This window comes from Eleutherodactylus coqui, chromosome 8 (assembly GCF_035609145.1).
Source record: "Eleutherodactylus coqui strain aEleCoq1 chromosome 8, aEleCoq1.hap1, whole genome shotgun sequence".
NCBI lineage: Eukaryota > Metazoa > Chordata > Amphibia > Anura > Eleutherodactylidae > Eleutherodactylus > Eleutherodactylus coqui.
This window is the reverse complement of record NC_089844.1, coordinates 69,230,756-69,249,731: the sequence shown is the minus strand read 5'-3', so window position 1 is coordinate 69,249,731 and position 18,976 is coordinate 69,230,756. Positions and strand designations below refer to the sequence as shown.

Below are 18,976 nucleotides of genomic sequence, written 5' to 3'. Positions count from 1 at the left end.
TCATACCCCAGCATGGCAGTTCACCTCATCTGCCTCCTCCTACCTCTCTTCAGCGCTCCTCCTCCACCTGTCTCTGTTCTGAAGTGCCAGAGAGAAGTAGGAGTCAGGTAAAATGCACTGCTGTGACATATGAAGTAGAGTCAGGGTAGAATTTCTGGGCAGAGCGATGGTAGCCCAGTCTGTCCACTGCCAGCTCTGGCCCATCTGGTATTTGCCAGTTGGGCCATCCAGCCTTGAATGTGAAGAAGCCAATAGTTCCCCACACTAAGGCCAGGCTCACATGACCATATGGTGATTGCATATTATCCACGTGCATTTTGCGCACGTAGTACTCTGTAGCAATCGGGCATACATTTACGCAAAAATAACCTCATTCAGTTGAATGGAAATTGTATTTGGAGACACAAAGTTCTGCAACAGATTAGTCACCTGTGACTATATTGCCTGGGGCAGGCAACCTCACTAAATGTTTATAGGTAAAGGTCCCACTTAAAGGGGTTGTCCCGCGATAGCAAGTGGGGTTAAGCACTTCTGTATGGCCATATTAATGCACTTTGTAATATACATCGTGCATTAAATATTGGCCATACAGAAGTTATACACTTACCCCCTCCGGTGCTGGCGTCCCCGTCTCCATGGCGCCGACCAAAGCCGCCTTCTCCCTGGATTAGACGCGCTCGCGCCGCACAGGTCTTCTGCGCATGCACGATGTATATTACAAAGTGCATTAGTATGGCCATACAGAAGTGCATAACCCCACTTGCTATCGCGGGACAACCCCTTTAAGTCACCCCATTACTTAGCACTAGGCATTCTGCATCACTGATATATACTCAGCTAATAGTTTTTGCAAAAAATCAAGGTTCTGCAAATAATACAGAGGTGGCTTCTAAAATGTAGTAGTTGTCATGCAGAAGGTACAGAGCTCGGCGGAGCCTGTTACAATATCGTTAGTTCCTGTGACATTTCTATTACTAGGTCTAAGTTTATAATAAATATTTCAGAGACTAGCAGCTTTAGTAATGTGTCTAGCAGCAAATTTAACATTTCCTGTTTATTGCATTTGGAGCGAACTACACCCACCTGCCCTATTACCAACCTACTCTTCCTAATCACTGCTCAATAATTCAGCAGTTTCTTATAGACGTCATAGGGGGGCAGCAGGCTTATTTCTATTTAAAAGGGGTCTGTCACCAGATTTATGCCTTCCTGTCTGAGTGCACATACAGGCACCTTGATTCCAGCGATGAGTCACTTTATTTTGTGCAGTGCTTTCCATTAAAATTGAGCTTTCTCAGTCACAGAGCGGGGCCAGCAAGTAGTCCTCTCCATCTTGTGCGCGTGCAGAGTAGTCATCGCTATTCATGAGCAATGCACAAAGCGTGCCACCCACCAATGATTAGCAGGTTTCTTCCTAAGCACTCTATATGGAAAAAGCTGTCAACTATGGGCTGTAAGGAGGGGTTGGCCAACCGTTGATGAATACAAGGACCCCACATTGCAGCAGCTAGAAGATGGTTTCATAAAAACTACTGCAGCAAATAAAGTAAGGAGGAGTAAATGAAGCACTTCAGGTAAGAGTTTATCAACCCAAATCTAAGTAAGCCTGCAAGCTGAGTGAGTGTGCATGCCTGACATAGCTATACTGTGTTGTTGGGATAAGTGACTTTAAAGTCCAGGACTTTGGGAAAGTTATTTGTGTTTAATGACTCTGTATGGTCCCCATTTAGAATGTGCTCCATGCTTGGCAATGCTGTGCAGTGTACATCTTGGACCATGTATGCGGTCCTTAAACAGCCGTTTGAGGGTGCATACTGCTGTAGGAGATGCGCATTTGGAAGTCCAGATCCTGGATCTAAATGCACGGTTTGCAACACAGAGATCTATTGGCACCATGGAAAGGCGAATGCTGCTCACTGAGCAGGCAATCGCTGGGGTAGATGGGGGGGTGGATGGTAGTTCGGGAGTGCAGGATGAGCAGGCAGCTAGCTGGGTGACAGTAAGGAAGGGTAGAGGGAAGAAAAACAGGGAGGCTAGTTCCAAATTGGCACACCCCAACAAGTTTGCAAAGTTGGCAGATGCCATTACAGGGTTAGCATTACTGCAGCACGACATGCCCTTTGACCGCCAGTGGGATGACTTCTCCAGTAAGAAGCACACAGGGCAGGCTAGACAGATCCTGGTAATAGAAGACTCAGTTATTTATTAGGAGAACAGACAGAGCAATCTGCTACAAAGACCACGACTGTTGAATGATGTGTTGTCTTCCTAGTGCTCGAGTTCAACACATTACAGATCGGGTTGACAGATTACTGGGAGGGGCTGGTGAGGATCCAGTGGTTATGGTAAACATTGATACCAATGACAAAGTTAGAGGTAGGTGGAAGGTCCTTAAAAACGATTTCAGGGAAAAAGGATGTAAGCTTAGGGCTAGGACCTCCAAAGTAGTATTTCCCAAAATACTACCTTAACCACATGCCACACCAGAAAGGCAGCGGGAGATTAGTTATTGATACCAATGACAAAGTTAGAGGTAGGTGGGAGAAGAGAAAGATCCTTAAAAACAATTTCAGGGTACTAGGCTGTTAGTTTATGGCAAGGCCCTCCAAAGTAGTATTTTCTGAAATACTACCTGTGCTACGTGCCACACAAAGAAAGGTAGAGGGAGATTAGAAAGGTAAACAAGTGTCTCAAGAGTTGGTGTAGGAAGGAGGGGTTTGAGTTCCTAGAGACTGGTCTGACTTTGCAGTTGGCTACAGGCTCTACTGTAGGGATGAGCTGCATCTCAATGGGGAGGGTGCAGCTGTGCTGAGGGAGAGGATGGCTATAAGGTTGGAGGAGTGTTTAAACTTGGGACGGGGATGGTTGGGCAACCAGAGAGATAGGGAGGAAGACAGTGTAGACAGTTGCCTGAGACTAAATAATGGAAATGAGTGGAGCGGTGAGATGGGTTAGTACAGTTAGAACTGGCAGAACAGTTAGTAGGGATACACGTAATTTAAAAAATAACCAAAACCTTCTAAAATGTGTAGGGTGATGAATGCTAGAAGTCTGACCCATAAAGTAAAAGAACTGGAAGTAATAATTTCTGAGAAAAACTACGACATAGTGGGAATAACATAGACCTGGTTGAATGAAAGCTGTGACTGGGCGGTAAACATACAGGGTTCAAAAGGGATCGTAAAAACCAGAAGGGGGGGGAGGAGTTTGTCTCTATGTAAAATCCTGTTCAAAGCCCACATCATGGGCAGATATATGGGAGGGAGTTGAACATGTGGAGTCTCTGTGGGTGGAAATACATGGAGGGAAAACGACAATAAAATCTTCATAGGAGTTTTCTATAGACCACCAAATATAACAAAAGCCACTGAAAATCTATGGAAACAAACTGATTAAGCAGCAAATCCTAATGAGGTAATTATTATGGGGGACTTTAACTATCCGGATATAAACCGGGAAGCCGGAACCTGCAGATCTCATAAAGGTAACAGCTTTCTGTCAATTACTAAAGATAATTACCTAACCCAACTTGTACAGAACCCGACTAGAGGGACGGCCATTTTGGACTTAATATTAACCAAGAGACCTGACAGAATAACAGGGCTGCTGATTGGGGGCACCTGGGAAATAGTGATCATAATATAATACATTTCAACTTGTCCTTCAAGAGAGAGTTTTATAGGGGAGCTACAAAAATACTAAACCATTTCCATCAGCTTAGTGATGCCCTATATAAATAGTAAAGAGATTAATACTAATAATGTTGGCCCTTTAATAAATAATGTACGAGAAATTGTAGAGGGCGATGAGGAGAAAACAAATCTATTAAATAGCTTTTTCTCCAGTGTATTCACAGAGGAAAGTGAAAGCGCTGCGGAATAAGTTGGCGCTAAACAAATAAAGATTATTATTATAAGATTATTATAAATATCAAATGAGATGCAGAGTGATAAAGTAAACTCTCCACTAAATGTCACTAGTGTAACCCAGGAAGAAGTGCAGAGCAGTCTTAAAAAGATTTAAATAGAGAAATCGCCAGGTCACAATGGCATACACCCCCAGGTTTTAAGCAAATTAAATAATGTGATACAAAGACCCTTGTTTCTTATATTTAAAGACTCTATAGTGAGGGGGTTTCTTTTCCTGGATTGGTGCGTAGCCAATGTGGTGCCGATATTCAAAAAGGGGGTCAAAAAGTGAACCTGAAAACTTCAGGCCGGTAAATTTAATTCTATTGTGAGTAAAATGTTTGAAGATTTCTAATAGATGGTATCCTGGAGGACCTCAAGGAAAATAGGCGTATAACTCCGTATCAGCATGGGTTTATGAGAGACATCTCCTGTGAAACCAACCTGATCAGCTTCTATGAGGAGGTAAGTTCTAGATTGTACAGGGGAGAGTTTAAGGTGTTAACCAATAGTTATGAAGCTGTGAATAAGCCAGCCCACTTGGTATAAAACTGTGAATTTCTCTGTTAAAGGGGTTGTCCCGCGGCAGCAAGTGGGGGTAAGCACTTCTGTATGGCCATATTAATGCACTTTGTAATATACATCATGCATTAAATATGAGCCATACAGAAGTTATATACTCACCTTCCCTGCGCTGGCGTCCCCGTCTCCATGGTGCCGTCTAATTTCAGCGTCTAATCGCCCGATTAGACGCGCTTGCGCAGAAGGGTCTTCTGGCTTCTGTTCGGTCCGGGCACGAGCGGCGTTCTGGCTCCGCCCCCTTCTACGTGTCATCGCGTAGCTCCGCCCCGTCACGTGTGCCGATTCCAGCCTCCCGATTGGCTGGAATCGGAACACGTGACGGGGCAGAGCTACGCGATGACGCGTAGAAGAGGCGGGGCCAGAACGCCGCTCGTGCCCGGACCGACCAGAAGGGAGAAGACCCTTCTGTGCAAGTGCGTCTAATTGGGGCGATTAGACGCTGAAATTAGACGGCACCATGGAGACGGGGACGCCAGCGCAGGGAAGGTGAGTATATAACTTCTGTATGGCTCATATTTAATGCACGATGTATATTATTACAAAGTGCATTAATATGGCCATACAGAAGTGTATAACCCCACTTGCTGCCGCGGGACAACCCCTTTAACAGAGAAATTCACAGTTTTATACCAAGTGGGCTGGCTTATTCACAGCTTCATAACTATTGGTTAACACCTTAAATAAAGAACCAGGAAGAGAAATTCTAGTTTCACTTTTGTAGGAGAAGAAGCAGGGGGGTGGAATGTAACTTGGGCTTTCTCAGTATCCAATTACATTAGTGCGAGTTAGATACATCCTACAGGACAATAGTAGTATGCAGTATTTTTAAAAGAAACATTTTAGTAAATTCTATTTTACATAAGAGGAAGAGACGTTAGGATATAGCTACTGCATACTATGTGCATAGAAACATCTAGGAATAGCCGAAAAGTGTATAATATACCTCAGCTTTCAGACTGATAACAGAGAGCAATAACAGTTATTACAATATTACTTTTTCTATGTCCTCTACCACAGTACTGTGCCACATAAAAGGTTGGTATATAAAATGAGAATGCTTGGTCTGGGCGAGAATGTGTGTAAGTGTGTAAGTAACTGGCTCAGTGATAGAAAGCAGAGGGTGATTATAAATGGTACATACTCCGATTGCTTTACCGCTACTATTGGGGTACCACAGGGGTCAGTTTGGGGCCCTATTATTTTTAATATATTTATAAATCAAGGATGGTGCAGTAAAAGATCAATATTTGCAGATAACACAAAACTATGTAAAGATATTACATAAGGGAGGACGCAAGGCAGTTGCAAAAGGATCTGGATAAATTGGGGGCTTGAGGAGAAAAGTGCAAATGAGATTTAACACTGATAAATATAAGGTTATGCACATGGCAAAGGAAATCCATGTCACCATTACATGCTAAATAGGAAACCACTGGGAAACACTGACATGGGGATTTTAGTTAACTGTAAGCTTAACTGGAGCAACCAGTGTCAGGCAGCTGCTGCCAAGGCAAATAGGATCATGGGGTGCATCAAAAGAGGTCTGGGGTCACATGACGAGAACATTGTTCTTCCTCTTTACAAGTCACTGGTCAGACCACACATGGAATATTGTGGGCAGTTTTGGTCACCAGTACTCAAGAAGTACATATCAGAGCTTAAGCGGATGCAAAGGCGGCAACTATAGTAATTAACGTAATGGGTGGACTACAATACCCAGAGATGTGATCAAAATTGAGATTTCGTTTAAAAAATAAGACGGCTGAGGGGAGACCTAATAACTATGTATAAATATATCAGGGGACAATATGTAGATTTCTCTCAAATTATACCCAGGATTGTGACTATAACAAGGGGGCGCCCTCTACGTCTAGAAGACACACCAACACAGAGGGGTGGTTCTTTAAGACCAGTGAGAATGTGGAACTTTCTGTCTGAGGATGTGGTGATGACAAATTCAATAAAAGAGTTCAAGAAGGGCCTGGATGTCTTTCTTGAGAGATACAATGTTATATGTTATAATCATTACTAACTTCAGAAGGGTCGGGGATGCCGTGATTATGCCGATTGCCAGATTGGTGGCAGGAAAAAAATATTTTTCTCTTAAATGGGGAAAATTGGCTTCTACCTCATTGGGGTTTTTTGCCTTCCTCTGGATCAACATTGGGAGGGTTAATAGGCTGAATATGTCTTTTTTTGGCCCTACATACTATGTTAAGTCTTCCGTCACCAGTTTATGTAGGGCAGAATAAATCTGGTGATGGATCCCCTTTAGAGGGGTTGTACCAGGATCACAGGTTATCCCCTATCCAAAGATTGAGAACCCTGCCGATCTGGAATGGGGATCCCATGTCCCCAGGTGCCTGTCACTACAGGGTCACTTTTTTCTCCCTGATGGAAATACCCAATGGAGCTGATGGAAATACCCAAGCACTTGTCACTCAGTGCCAGGTCACAAAGCTGCGGCATAAAAATCTGCTGCGAATTCCGCCGTGTGAACATTCCCTTAGGCTTCGTTCCCACCTGTGTATTTTGGTCAGCACTTCTCATCAGTATTTGCAAGCAAGGAGGGTCCAAACTATCAGCAACTGAATGGTGACAACCTCCGTTGGCGCTTTTGTAAGCAACAGGAAATTGAAAAAAAAAAAGCACACAATACAATGGACTTCCCTTGCAGTTATATTACCATTTAATTGTGACATACGATCAATAGTTTTGTAAATACATGTTATCAATTAATGACACATTCCCTCTTAACATCCCTGCAGTCAAACACACACGACTTGGGTTCACACCATGCGGTTTGCTGCATATATTTGTATTTTAAACCACAACCAACGGTGGATCCTAAAAAGAGAAGTTTACAATTTTCCTTCAGTCCTTAGAATCCTAAGAAAACTAAAAGGCTGGAGATGAAGATGGCACAACCTGGCGGTGCGAGTCCCAGGGCCCATGCAGCTATGAATCACTGTCCCCACTGACATTCCTCCGTTCGCACAACCTTCACAATGACATGATCAGAGAGCGTGGAGTTTTCATGGCTTTTATGGGAATCCCTGCGGCGACGCTCAGCACTCAGAAGTTGCTTTCTTTAAATATGCAATAAGATCCACACGCTCGTTTTTCTTTTTAATACCAGCAAAAATCATCTTGGTTCCTGGAATAAACTTCTTTGGGTTCTCCAAATATTCAAAAAGAGTGTCTTCTCCCCAAACAATACCTGGGAAAACAAAAGGGAAGATAAGTAGGATATACACTGGTGGAAAGGGTTACACCCAGAAGGAATTTCATGAAACATGGTGGATATGTACAGAGTCACACCCGGAATAAAGCTTAGCAAATTAGATTAAATCAGACAAAGTCTATTACTGTTCGGTACAGGCGTCAGTAAGGCCGCTCTCACCCACGCTCTTTCAGTGGCGTTTTGAACGCTGTGGTATAACACTCCCATTGATTTCAATGGGAGTCTTGCAGACATTCACTGGAAAGCGGCGTGATTTTCGAGCAGAATTTATTTAATTTTTTGCGTTCAATGCACCTCATCAATGATGAGGTGTGCTAGACCCCACAGCCGGCCGCAGGGAGCTGTGGCTGAAAATGAAAGTAATACTGCTGCTGTGTGAGAGTGGCCTAAGAAGTGTGCCCACCAAGAGCCCCGGTACAGGTGTCCGTAAGACGTGTGCCCCCCACGAGCCCCGGTACAGGTGTCCGTAAGACGTGTGCCCCCCACCAGCCCCGGTACAGGTGTCCGTAAGACGTGTGCCCCCCACCAGCCCCGGTACCGGTGTCCGTAAGACGTGTGCCCCCCACCAGCCCCGGTACCGGTGTCCGTAAGACGTGTGCCCCCCACCAGCCCCGGTACCGGTGTCCGTAAGATGTGTGCCCCCCACCAGCCCCGGTACCGGTGTCCGTAAGACGTGTGCCCCCCACCAGCCCCGGTACCGGTGTCCGTAAGACGTGTGCCCCCCACCAGCCCCGGTACCGGTGTCCGTAAGACGTGTGCCCCCCACCAGCCCCGGTACCGGTGTCCGTAAGACGTGTGCCCCCCCACCAGCCCCGGTACCGGTGTCAGTAAGACGTGTGCCCCCCCACCAGCCCCGGTACCGGTGTCAGTAAGACGTGTGCCCCCCCACCAGCCCCGGTACCGGTGTCAGTAAGACGTGTGCCCCCCCACCAGCCCCGGTACCGGTGTCAGTAAGACGTGTGCCCCCCCACCAGCCCCGGTACCGGTGTCAGTAAGACGTGTGCCCCCCCACCAGCCCCGGTACCGGTGTCAGTAAGACGTGTGCCCCCCACCAGCCCCGGTACCGGTGTCAGTAAGACGTGTGCCCACCACAAACACCTATGTAATTTCGGATCCGTGCAGGCACTGAATCAATAAGTGTTCGGATATTTTGCTGGGGTACGGCCTCCATGCCTGTATAACTTGTGCAGTCAGTTGTTATACAATTTGTGGTGGATGGCTATGTCCAGACATGCCCTATTGGGGATGATTCTAGGGACCACGTGGGCAAATCCTTGGTCGTAATACTTTGCAAGGCATGTCTTGTGATAGTTGCAGAACGTGGATGGCCATTATCCTGTTGGAAGATACCACTTTGGATGGTGGTCCTAAAAAGGTTTGACAACAGGGTGTTAATTCTGTCCACATACTGGCAACCATCAACTCCATCCTGCTGTCATGACTGATTACCCCCAAGCCATGACTCCAGGGGTGGGACCTGTGTGGCACTCTGAAATCACAGCAGGGTGGGCTCTTTCTCAAAAATGCAATTGGATACTTTGATAATTATCACTTTGCCAAAGGCAAAATTGGGACTCATCACTAATCACAACTGTTCTCCATCCATGTGTCCCGTTGCCTCTAGCAGTACAATAGGTTAGCAGCTGTTGGCAGTGAAATCGGGTTAACGGAACAGACTGCATGGGGGGCCAAGAATGCAACCCGGCTTCAAGCAATCGGTTTACAATTGTTCATGGGGTGACTCTTGAACACGCCAATTATCTCAACTCTCTCAGACATTTGGGTGTACAAAGTTTGAACTGTATGATTTGAAATACCTGGTCACCAAAATCTTTGGACAAAAAGGGAAAAAAAAAAAAAAAAAAAAGACCTTCTTACATAAAAACACTTTACAAATTAAGTCCCATTTACACTGGACGAATGTTGGGCAAACGATGCCCGACACTCGCCCCTGTGTGTACTCGCTCCCATGCTGCTGTGCAGCAGCGAGTATCGCTAGCTCGCTCAGCAGGGAAGTGGTACAGCTAGAGTAGATTTCTCTCCTCGCTCTCCCCCGCCCCTCTCCATTCACTTTAGCAGCGGCCGTTCAGTATTGAACGGCTGCTGTTTACACTGAACGATCATCGTTTAAGCTGCACAAAGTCCTGAACAATGAACGTTCAGTGTAAACAGCAGCCGTTCAATACTGAATGGCCGCTGCTAAAGTGATTGGAGAAGGGTGGGGGAGAGCGAGGAGTGAAATCTACTCCAGTTGCCCCAGTTCCCTGCTAACTGTTCGGTGAGCAAGCCAGCGATACTCGCTCCTGTGTAAGAGCATGGGAGCGAGTACACACAGGGACGACAGTCAGACATCGTTTGGCCGACATTTGTCCAGTGTAAGTGGGCCTTTAAACAGTTTTAAACTAAAAAAATGTGGAATTTTGCATAACCAAAGACCCCACAATTTGCATACTAATAAATGTACTTCATCCAATTTTTAAATTATTTAATACCCTTCGTATGGAGAGAGTAGGATTTAAGTTTCATAAACTTTCTGCAACTCTGTCTGGGTGTAATACTTTCAACTTCCCCCATACAGCTCCCAAATTACTGGCCATACAAGCAAACTCTAGTGAAGATCGGAGCTCCCCACTGTTTACTAAGTAGCAACCCAAAATGTTGAGGATCTTATCCACACATCACAACTAGTGCCAATTTAGCCCAACCCCCTTGTAATTGGCTTTCTAATTAGATGGAAACAGGTCAAAGTAGGACAATTTCTTCAATTGCTTAAAGTTAACATGCACCAATATTTTCTAAACCGGTAAAGATAAATTTCTTAATGAGTTGGTGTGGCTCATGAAAAAGAGCTGCAAATGGAATACGTCTCCTTTCACCTCGTCAAACCCCCGCTGATGCAGCACTGGAAAAAAAAACAACCCGTTTCGGCGCGGGACAACCCCTTTAAGTATGATCATTTATAACACCAGATTGACCCGATATTCGCTATGCGAACATAAAATGTTTCAAAGGTGGTGCTTGTAAACTTCTAAATCTGCCTGGTTAGGTGAATATTTAAAGGGTCACTTTGTATTTGGAGCAGATATCTAATATAAAAAAGCCTACAGGTCTCTCTGTCTGTCTCTCTCTCTCCCAATCTGTCCCTCTCTTTGTCTGCCTTGGTATCGTTCTGTCTGTCTCTTTCGATCTCTGTCTGTTCCCCTCTTTCTCTATGTCTCTCTACACACTCTCTCTGTATTTCTATCTATCTCTCTATCACTCTCCCTCTGCCTGTTTCTCTATTGCTCTCTCTCTCCCCGTCTGCCTCTCCCTCGGTATCGTTCTGTCTCTTCCGTTCTCTTTCCATTTGTCCCTCTCTGTCTGTCTGTCCCCCTCTTTCTCTATGTCTCTCTATTGCTCTCTGTGTCTCTACGCACTCTCTCTGTATTTCTGTCTATCGCTCTCTCTCCGTTTCTCTATCGCTCTGTCTATCGCTCTCTCTCGGTTTCTCTATCGCTCTCTCTCTGTTTCTATCGCTCTGTCTCTCTTGCTCTTGGTTGGGCAATGTATGGTGCAGTTTAGCAGTGTATGCTGTGTTGCTTAACAAAGCTTCACTCAATCCAGCGCATGCCTGAAGCACAGCAGCGCCACCCATAGACTTAACATTGTAACGTTCCACCCGCAGGGCCGGTCCCTGAATGTATTAAAGGGGTTGTCCCGAGCCAAAACCGCAAAATTTTAAATCTGCACATTCCCCCAGTCACCCCCCGGCATAAAGCAGCCCTTTAAACCGTTTAAAAACCGCTTCCTACTTACTGTTGAGATGAAATAATAACTTATAAAGTTCCGCAGCTAAGATGGCGCCTGTGTTGTCCCGTCCCACGGTGCATCGTGCTTCCAGGAGGCCTTCATGCGCTCCAGCAGCAGCGTTCTGGCTCCGCCCCCTTGTACGCGTCATCGCGTAGCTCCGCCCCGTCACATGTGCCGATTCCAGCCAATCAGGAGGCTGGAATCGGCACATGTGAGGGGGGTGGAGCTACGCGATGACGTGTACAAGGGGGCGGAGCCAGAATGCCGGCTCGTGCCGGAGCGAAGAGATGGCAAAAGACCCTTCTGCGCAAGCGCGTCTAATCAGGAGATTAGACGCTGAAATCAGACGGAACCATGGAGACGGTGACGCCAGCAACGGAACAGGTAAGTGAATAACTTCTGTATGGCTCATAATTAATGCACGATGTATATTACAAAGTGCATTAATATGGCCATACAGAAGTGTATAACCCCACTTGCTGCCGCAGGACAACCCCTTTAAGCTCACATTTGATGATTTTACAGCACTGGTGAGCATGTGTGCCATCTAATAACACCAACATCAGCCACCAAAGCTAAAGCAAAGGGGTCAAAGTGTGGGCAAGAAAAAGTATGTAGGCTTATTTATATTACATATGTGCTACTTTTCTTTTTAAGAATCGGACAACTTATTTAACCCCTTAATGACGCGTCCCTTTTTCCCGCATTTTCTTTTTTCCTACCCCCCTTTAAAAAAAATTGTTACTCCTTTATTTATCCGTTGACGGTGCTGTATGAGGTCTTGTTTCTTGCAGGACGAGTTGTATTTTTCAATGGTGCCATTTAATGTACTGAAAAACTTCTAAGTGGAGTAAAGTGAAAAAACAAACAAACAACATTCTGCCATCTTTTAGTGCGTTTTGCTTCTACGGCGCACAAACTGCAAATATGACATGATAACTTCATTCTATGGGTCAGTACGATTGCTACGATACCAATCTTGTATGTTTTTTTTTTTTTACTGTACTTTATTTTTTTCAGACATTTAATTTTTTTATATTATCTGCCGCCATCTTCTACGCGCAATAACTTTTTTATTTTTCTGTCAACGTAGTTGCGCAAGGGCTCATTTTTTGCGAGGCATCCTGTAGTTTACATTGGTACGAATACATACGACTTTTTGATTGCTTTTTATTGCATTTTTTTCTGGGATACCGGGTGACTGAAAAAGTGCATTTCTGGCGTTCTTTTTTTTTTTTGGACGACGTTCACCGTACGGGGTAAATAATGCACTACCTTGATAGATCAGACTTTTACAGACGCGGCGATACCAAATATGTATTTTTGTTTTATGATTTTGATTTTTTCCTTTTTAATTATAGATATGGCAAAAGGCGGGTGATTTAAACTTATTACTTTTTTTTTTTTCACAATTAGTAAAATGTTATTGATCTTATTTTTACTTTTTTTTTTAGCCCCACCCCTAGGGGATCACAACATGCGATGCTTCGATTGCTCCTGCAGTATGATGTAATGCTATAGCATTACATCATACTGCAATCCGACAGCCAGTCTATCAAGGCACCCTACGGGGGTGGCTTGATAGGCCGTCTACTAAGGCAGCCCTGAGGCTTTTCAGAAGGTCCCCAGCTGCTATGACATCGGAACCCCTGAACATCGTTTGGGGGATTTAAATGCCACTGTCAGAATAGACAGCGGCATTTAAAGGGTTGACAGCCGCGATCGGCCGCACGGCTGACCGTGGGTGTCAGTTGACGCCTGCGTTGTATGTAGGGAGGTCACCCTGTGATATCTCTTCATACATACCCCGACACTGCATGACGTAAATGTACGTCATATAGCAGGAAGGAGTTAATACATCTTTGTAATGATCAGCTTCCCTTCACAGACATATAGTGACGTGACAAAGACTCATCTCTGCCCACGCTGCAAACTTTGAAAACTGAATTTTCCAAAACTGCTGATCAGTACGAGGTATAAACTGCAGGAATCAGTGTGGCGATCACTACACTTCAGCGCCCGCAGCTTGGGCATCAGTAGGTACCCAACAGTTTCTCTTTAATAGTAAAACAGCATACACATTTTATTTATAAAGCAGCAAACAGCTCTGATGAGCGGCTGATTGAAGCTGTTGTAGGCGGGTGTCGGCTATAAGAAACAGCCGTCACTTAAGTTGTATGGAGCAGTATCGACCCCTGATCCCCCTCAATACAAATCCTATTAAATACATATGAACAAATACCCTCATGAACATCCTCCTGGAACGGAACCTGTTAGTAAGAAGAAGTTTTCTAACGTAAAGTCTCTTTTTTTCATCCTTAGGGCCCATTTACACGGGACGAGCTGTTGGGTAAAAGATGCTTTAAACTTGTCCCAGTGATGCTCGATCCTGGGCTGTTACACAGGAGTGAGTATTGCTGGGATCACTAACAGTGCTGCTGGCATGGAGGCGGTGCGGCCTGGGGAGCGGTCTCCCCCCACCCCACCCCCGCCTTCACTGTAAGCAGACAGACGTTCAAAAGTGAATGACAAGACAGAATAACTTCAGCAGCTTCCATTTTTATCTCACCTTTGCTTTTGTTTGCATCAGTGTAAGAGAATCCTGCAGCCTGGCCCGTTTTACGACCGAATAGTCCCCACAAGTTTGGGCCAACCTTGTGTTTTCCACATTTTTCAACAGTGTGGCACTGCGAACATTTCTGAACAAAAATCTTCTTTCCTTTCTCTACATCTCCCATAGTGACTCCGGTGGATGGACTTTGGAAAGAAAGAAAATATTAAGAAACAGAAAGTTGGCAGAATCAGAAGTAACTCATAAAAGTTATCAATGTACTTGTGTTCATATGGAGGTCTGTTCCGCTGAGTCCAGAAGCCCCAGCAGCCGCTAGCTAGACCCCCTTGTTTCAATCTCACCGCTCCCCAATCCATAAGAGGGGCATGTGACCCTAGATGCCATTCAGACTCCTCCTCCGTGCGCCATGTGTTACTATGGAGGAGGCTGAGTGATGTCTAGGGTCACATGCCCCTCCATAGTCATCCAACCTATGAGGGGATGAAAGGGAGGAGCTAGTAGGCCTGGGGCTTCTGCATTCTGTCAATGTACATGACTAAAAGTTCATTAGTATGTTACTCAATGACATTTACAGAGCTTTTTTTTATATTAAAAGGGTATTCTAGTTGTAGGTTGTTTTTTAAAGTGAAAACTACTGGGACTCCCAGTGATCACTAGAATGGGGGGCCCAGGTCCTCCCCCCTATTTTACAGTTAAACACACAGGCTCCTATTTATGTAGTGTAGGGAGTAGAGAAGAAAAAGACGCCGATCAAGTGACGCAACCTCTTTTAGAGAATACGGGTCCCCTATTCTGAGGCCCAGCAGTCAGACCTTCACCGATCTAGCAGTTTTCACCCATCCAGTGAACGGGTGGAAATTTGGAAAAAAAGAGCCTATAACCGGATTACCCCTTTAAGTTTAAAGTAGCCAACCCCTTTAGCTACTAAGCACCAATCCTCTTTGGGCCTTAACGGGATTTTCCGGCACTTAAATGTTAATGACCTATCCCGAGTATGGATCATCAATATCAGATAGATGAGGGTTCAACTCCCGGCACCCCCCCATTGATAATGGGGCTGCACTTAAGAAAGCAAGAAAATAGTGAGCAATATCGCCCCAAAATAGGGCATGTTGCAATTTTTCCCAGAAACGTCGTGCATGTTAATACACTCATTGCAAATAATGGGTTTTATTTCCATACGTCTCGCAATGCGCAAAACTTGCACCATAATATCACATGTGTAAATCCAGCCTAAGGCCTCGTGTCCACGGGCGGGTTTGCTTGGTGGAATCCGCGTAAAAAGATCTGCTAATCAAATCTGCCCCTAGGGATACATGGACGTCTGCAAACGCATTAAAGCATGTGGATTTGTTTTGTGGACCTTTTCGGTCCGGAAAACAAATCACAGCATGCTCTATTTTGCTGCAGATCCTGCATGGACGGCTTCCTTTGAAGTCAATGGAAGCCGTCCGATCCACAGTCCGTCTGCAATTCAACTGCGGATGGGACGCGGATAACGCAGGAAAGCAGGAGTTTAAAAAAAGGGAAATAAGGACTGCGCATGCGCGTGGCTGGACCTTCCGCACACATTTTTATTTTTCTGTCCATCTAGTTGTGCGAGGGATCTCTTTTTTGTGGGACGTCCTGTAGTTTCTATTCGTACCATTGTGGAGTACATGTGACTTTTTGGTCGCTTTTTATTACATTTTTTTCTTGGAAACGGGGTGACCAAACAAAACCGCAATTCTGTTGCGTTTCCCCCACCCTGACAACATTCACCACGCAGAATAAATAAATGCATTACTATGATAGATTAGAATTTTTCAGATGCAGCGATACAAAAAAAAAACCCACATACCATGCAATATCCTTACAACAGGACCCTATGGTCATCAAACGGTGACCTGTCCGTCCATTTGTGAGAGACTTACATGCTTTGCCTCTGATCACACGACGGTGACATCATCAACGGTCCTTCATCCCCAGTGAGGGAGTTACATGCTCCGCCTTTGATCACACGACGGTGACATCATCAACGGTCCTTCATCCCCAGTGAGGGAGTTACATGCTCCACCTCCGATCACATGACGGTGACATCATCACGGGTCCTGTACACGGCTGCTGTCTGGCTAGCTGTTTGTTAGTATTCCAAAGCAACAGAGGCCGCAGGGAGTTTGTAGTCCTCTCATAATCTGCACAAGGATGCAGGACCTTTGATGACATCACCATCATGTGATCAGGGGCGGAGCATGTAACTCCCTCACTGCAGATTAAGGACCTCTGATGATGGCACCATCATGTGATCAGGGGCGGAGCATGCAAGTCATTCACTTGGGATGAGCGTCATCGACATGCGATCAGGGACAAGCTTATAAATCATTCACTCGGGATGAGCATCACTGTCATGTGATCAGGGGGCGGAGCATGTAACTCCCCCACTGGCGATGAAGGACGTTTGATGACATCACCGTCATGTGATCAGCAGCAGAGCATGAGTGTCGTCATCAGAGGTCCTTCATCTCCAGTTCTGTGCTGCTTCTGATCCCCGTTGTATGGAATGAACAATATATGTACCAGAGCTGTGCGTGTGCGACGTGCGTGTACCAGAGCTGTGCGTGTGCGACGTGCGTGTACCAGAGCTGTGCGTGCGCGACGTGCGTGTACCAGAGCTGTGCGTGCGCGACGTGCGTGCACCAGAGCTGTGCGTGCGCGACGAGCGTGCACCAGAGCTGTGCGTGCGCGACGAGCGTGCACCAGAGCTGTGCGTGCGCGACGAGCGTGTACCAGAGCTGTGCCTGTGTGTGACGAGCGTGTACCAGAGCTGTGCACGTCTGAGCGCCACGTATTTGCGGAATGAACGTCCGCACATCTTGTGCGCACCGCAAAAAGATGCGCACTGATTAAAACGGCTAATTAGTCTAATGAGGTCCAGATGCGTTCCTCTTCCAGTGGAATCCTGCGTTTCAGGCGTCACTCAGCATATTGTGTGCACCCCCCCCCCACATTGACTTCTATGGGGGCTTTGGCTGCGCAGGAAAATAGAGCATACAGTGTTTGTTTTGTGCAACTAAAAATTTTTTAATATACCCGCATGTGAAAGAACCCATGAAAGTCAATGGGTTATATCTCTGCATATTGCATAAGCAAATACACCCGCGTGAAAGGGGTGATAAGAGGTGGGGGGCTTACAGCCGGGACAAAAATGTGCAATAATAAAACCCTCTATCTGCCAGCTTGCATCTGATGCAGAATGCTACCAGATAAGATGGGCAGGTCACGTGACTACAGACTGATGACATCACAGGACTAGATTAGCGGCGGCTGCCTTGGAAACAGCAGAATAATAATTACATTTGTTTCTTATTTTTCTAGTAGTTTCTAGCAAAAATACCCCAAATCTAGTAATAATGCATCAGACAGTGTAGGCGTGCAACGTGGACCTATATCTATTGGGGCATATGTATCTATATATAGATATATACACACACACGTCGCGCCTGTCAGCCTCCTTTCCCAACCCCCGTCCACCAGCTCTTACCGGACTTTGGCCGCGCTCGCAGGTGACTTCTTTGGCTCTCACGACGTCCGCCCCCTCACGTGACACGGCGAAGCCGTCACAGAACCCGGCGCTTTCAACCAATCAGAGCGCACCGAAAAGCTTGGTGACGTCACTGCACTCATTTCGCCGGGCATCCTGCCCCGTGACACGAGGCCCCGCCAATGATATTAGGCTGCACTGTGGTTCCAGCGCAGTGATTGGTGGAGTCCCGGTAGTGGGCGGGGCTACGTTCAATGTTGCCTTATATAGTAATGGCGCGTCGCGAGGAGGATATAGACAGGGGCCTGTGTAGAACTACAAGTGCGAGCATGCTCCGTATATACAGGCAGGCATGTGTAACGGCTGCAGAAGAGCCGAATGCCGATACAGGGTGGCCACAAAAACCATAGGCCCACACCACACTCATGTACACTGACTAATAAAACAGATCTATCTGTTGCCCATAGCAACCAATCACAGCTTCCTTTTACCTCAGCAGGATGAGAAATAGCAGCCAATCACAGCACAGCTTTCATTTTACCTCAGCAGTGTAAGAAATGCAAGCTGCACTGTGATTGGTTGCTATAGGCAACAAGGACAGATTTGCCTACTTTTGACCGATCATCTACCTTGAATGTAGCCCACACAACGGTAGTACCCTGCGGCTCTGTGACCATATTGGAGCAGAAGAAATCCATAGCGGGATCCAGTCATGTTGTGGATTTTCAAATCCGCAGCACACTGTTGCTGCCATAGAAAAGTAGCAGATTTTCAACTGGTATTTCATTCATTGCCAAGGAAATCCGCTCCAATATCCGTAATGAGATCCCGCGCAGTTTCACACAACCGTGTTTGCGTATGTGATGACCCATTGTGCTAATTGTGTTCATTCTCTCACTTTTGCATCCATATTCCGCACACACTAAAAGAAAACACGCTCTATTTTAGTACATATTTGCGCTCCAGTGGCCCGTGCGATTTCGTGGGGAAAAGGACATACCGGGAACAAATTAGGCTAAGTAACCTTTTCACTCAGGGAGCGGCTGTGTCCTGCGCCACTGTGAGCAGCGCGAAACGTACGGTAAAGTGCAGATAGCACACAGTGCAAGAACGTTGCGCTATTGCACGTGTTTTGCGCATCTGCTTGTGGGTAGCCGCCCTAACTGGTGGATGCCTGCGCTGTCTACATACCCTGAGGCTACATTCACACGGGCGGATCGGACATGGATTTGGGGTAGATTTTGTGCACGGTAAACCTGCTTTCCAAACCTGCGGCTGCCGCTGCGCATTTGTTTTAGATTTTGCAACGGATTATTTGAGGATTTAGTAAAATATCGTTACAGATTTAGGCCGCTTTCACA

The 18,976-nt window shown here is 45.9% G+C and overlaps 1 protein-coding gene across 1 annotated transcript; it reads right to left on the bottom strand.

Annotated features, from left to right (window-relative positions):
• Positions 1 to 7,158: 7,158 nt before the first annotated feature.
• On the bottom strand, positions 7,159 to 17,719 carry LOC136576479 (cytochrome c, somatic). Its single transcript, XM_066575781.1, has 3 exons — positions 17,616 to 17,719; positions 14,093 to 14,280; positions 7,159 to 7,710 (listed from the first exon to the last, which is right to left on the bottom strand). The coding sequence occupies exons 2-3, from the start codon at positions 14,259 to 14,261 to the stop codon at positions 7,559 to 7,561; spliced, it is 321 nt and encodes a 106-aa protein (XP_066431878.1). The 5' UTR covers positions 14,262 to 14,280; positions 17,616 to 17,719; the 3' UTR covers positions 7,159 to 7,558.
• Between the last annotated feature and the right edge of the window lie 1,257 nt (positions 17,720 to 18,976).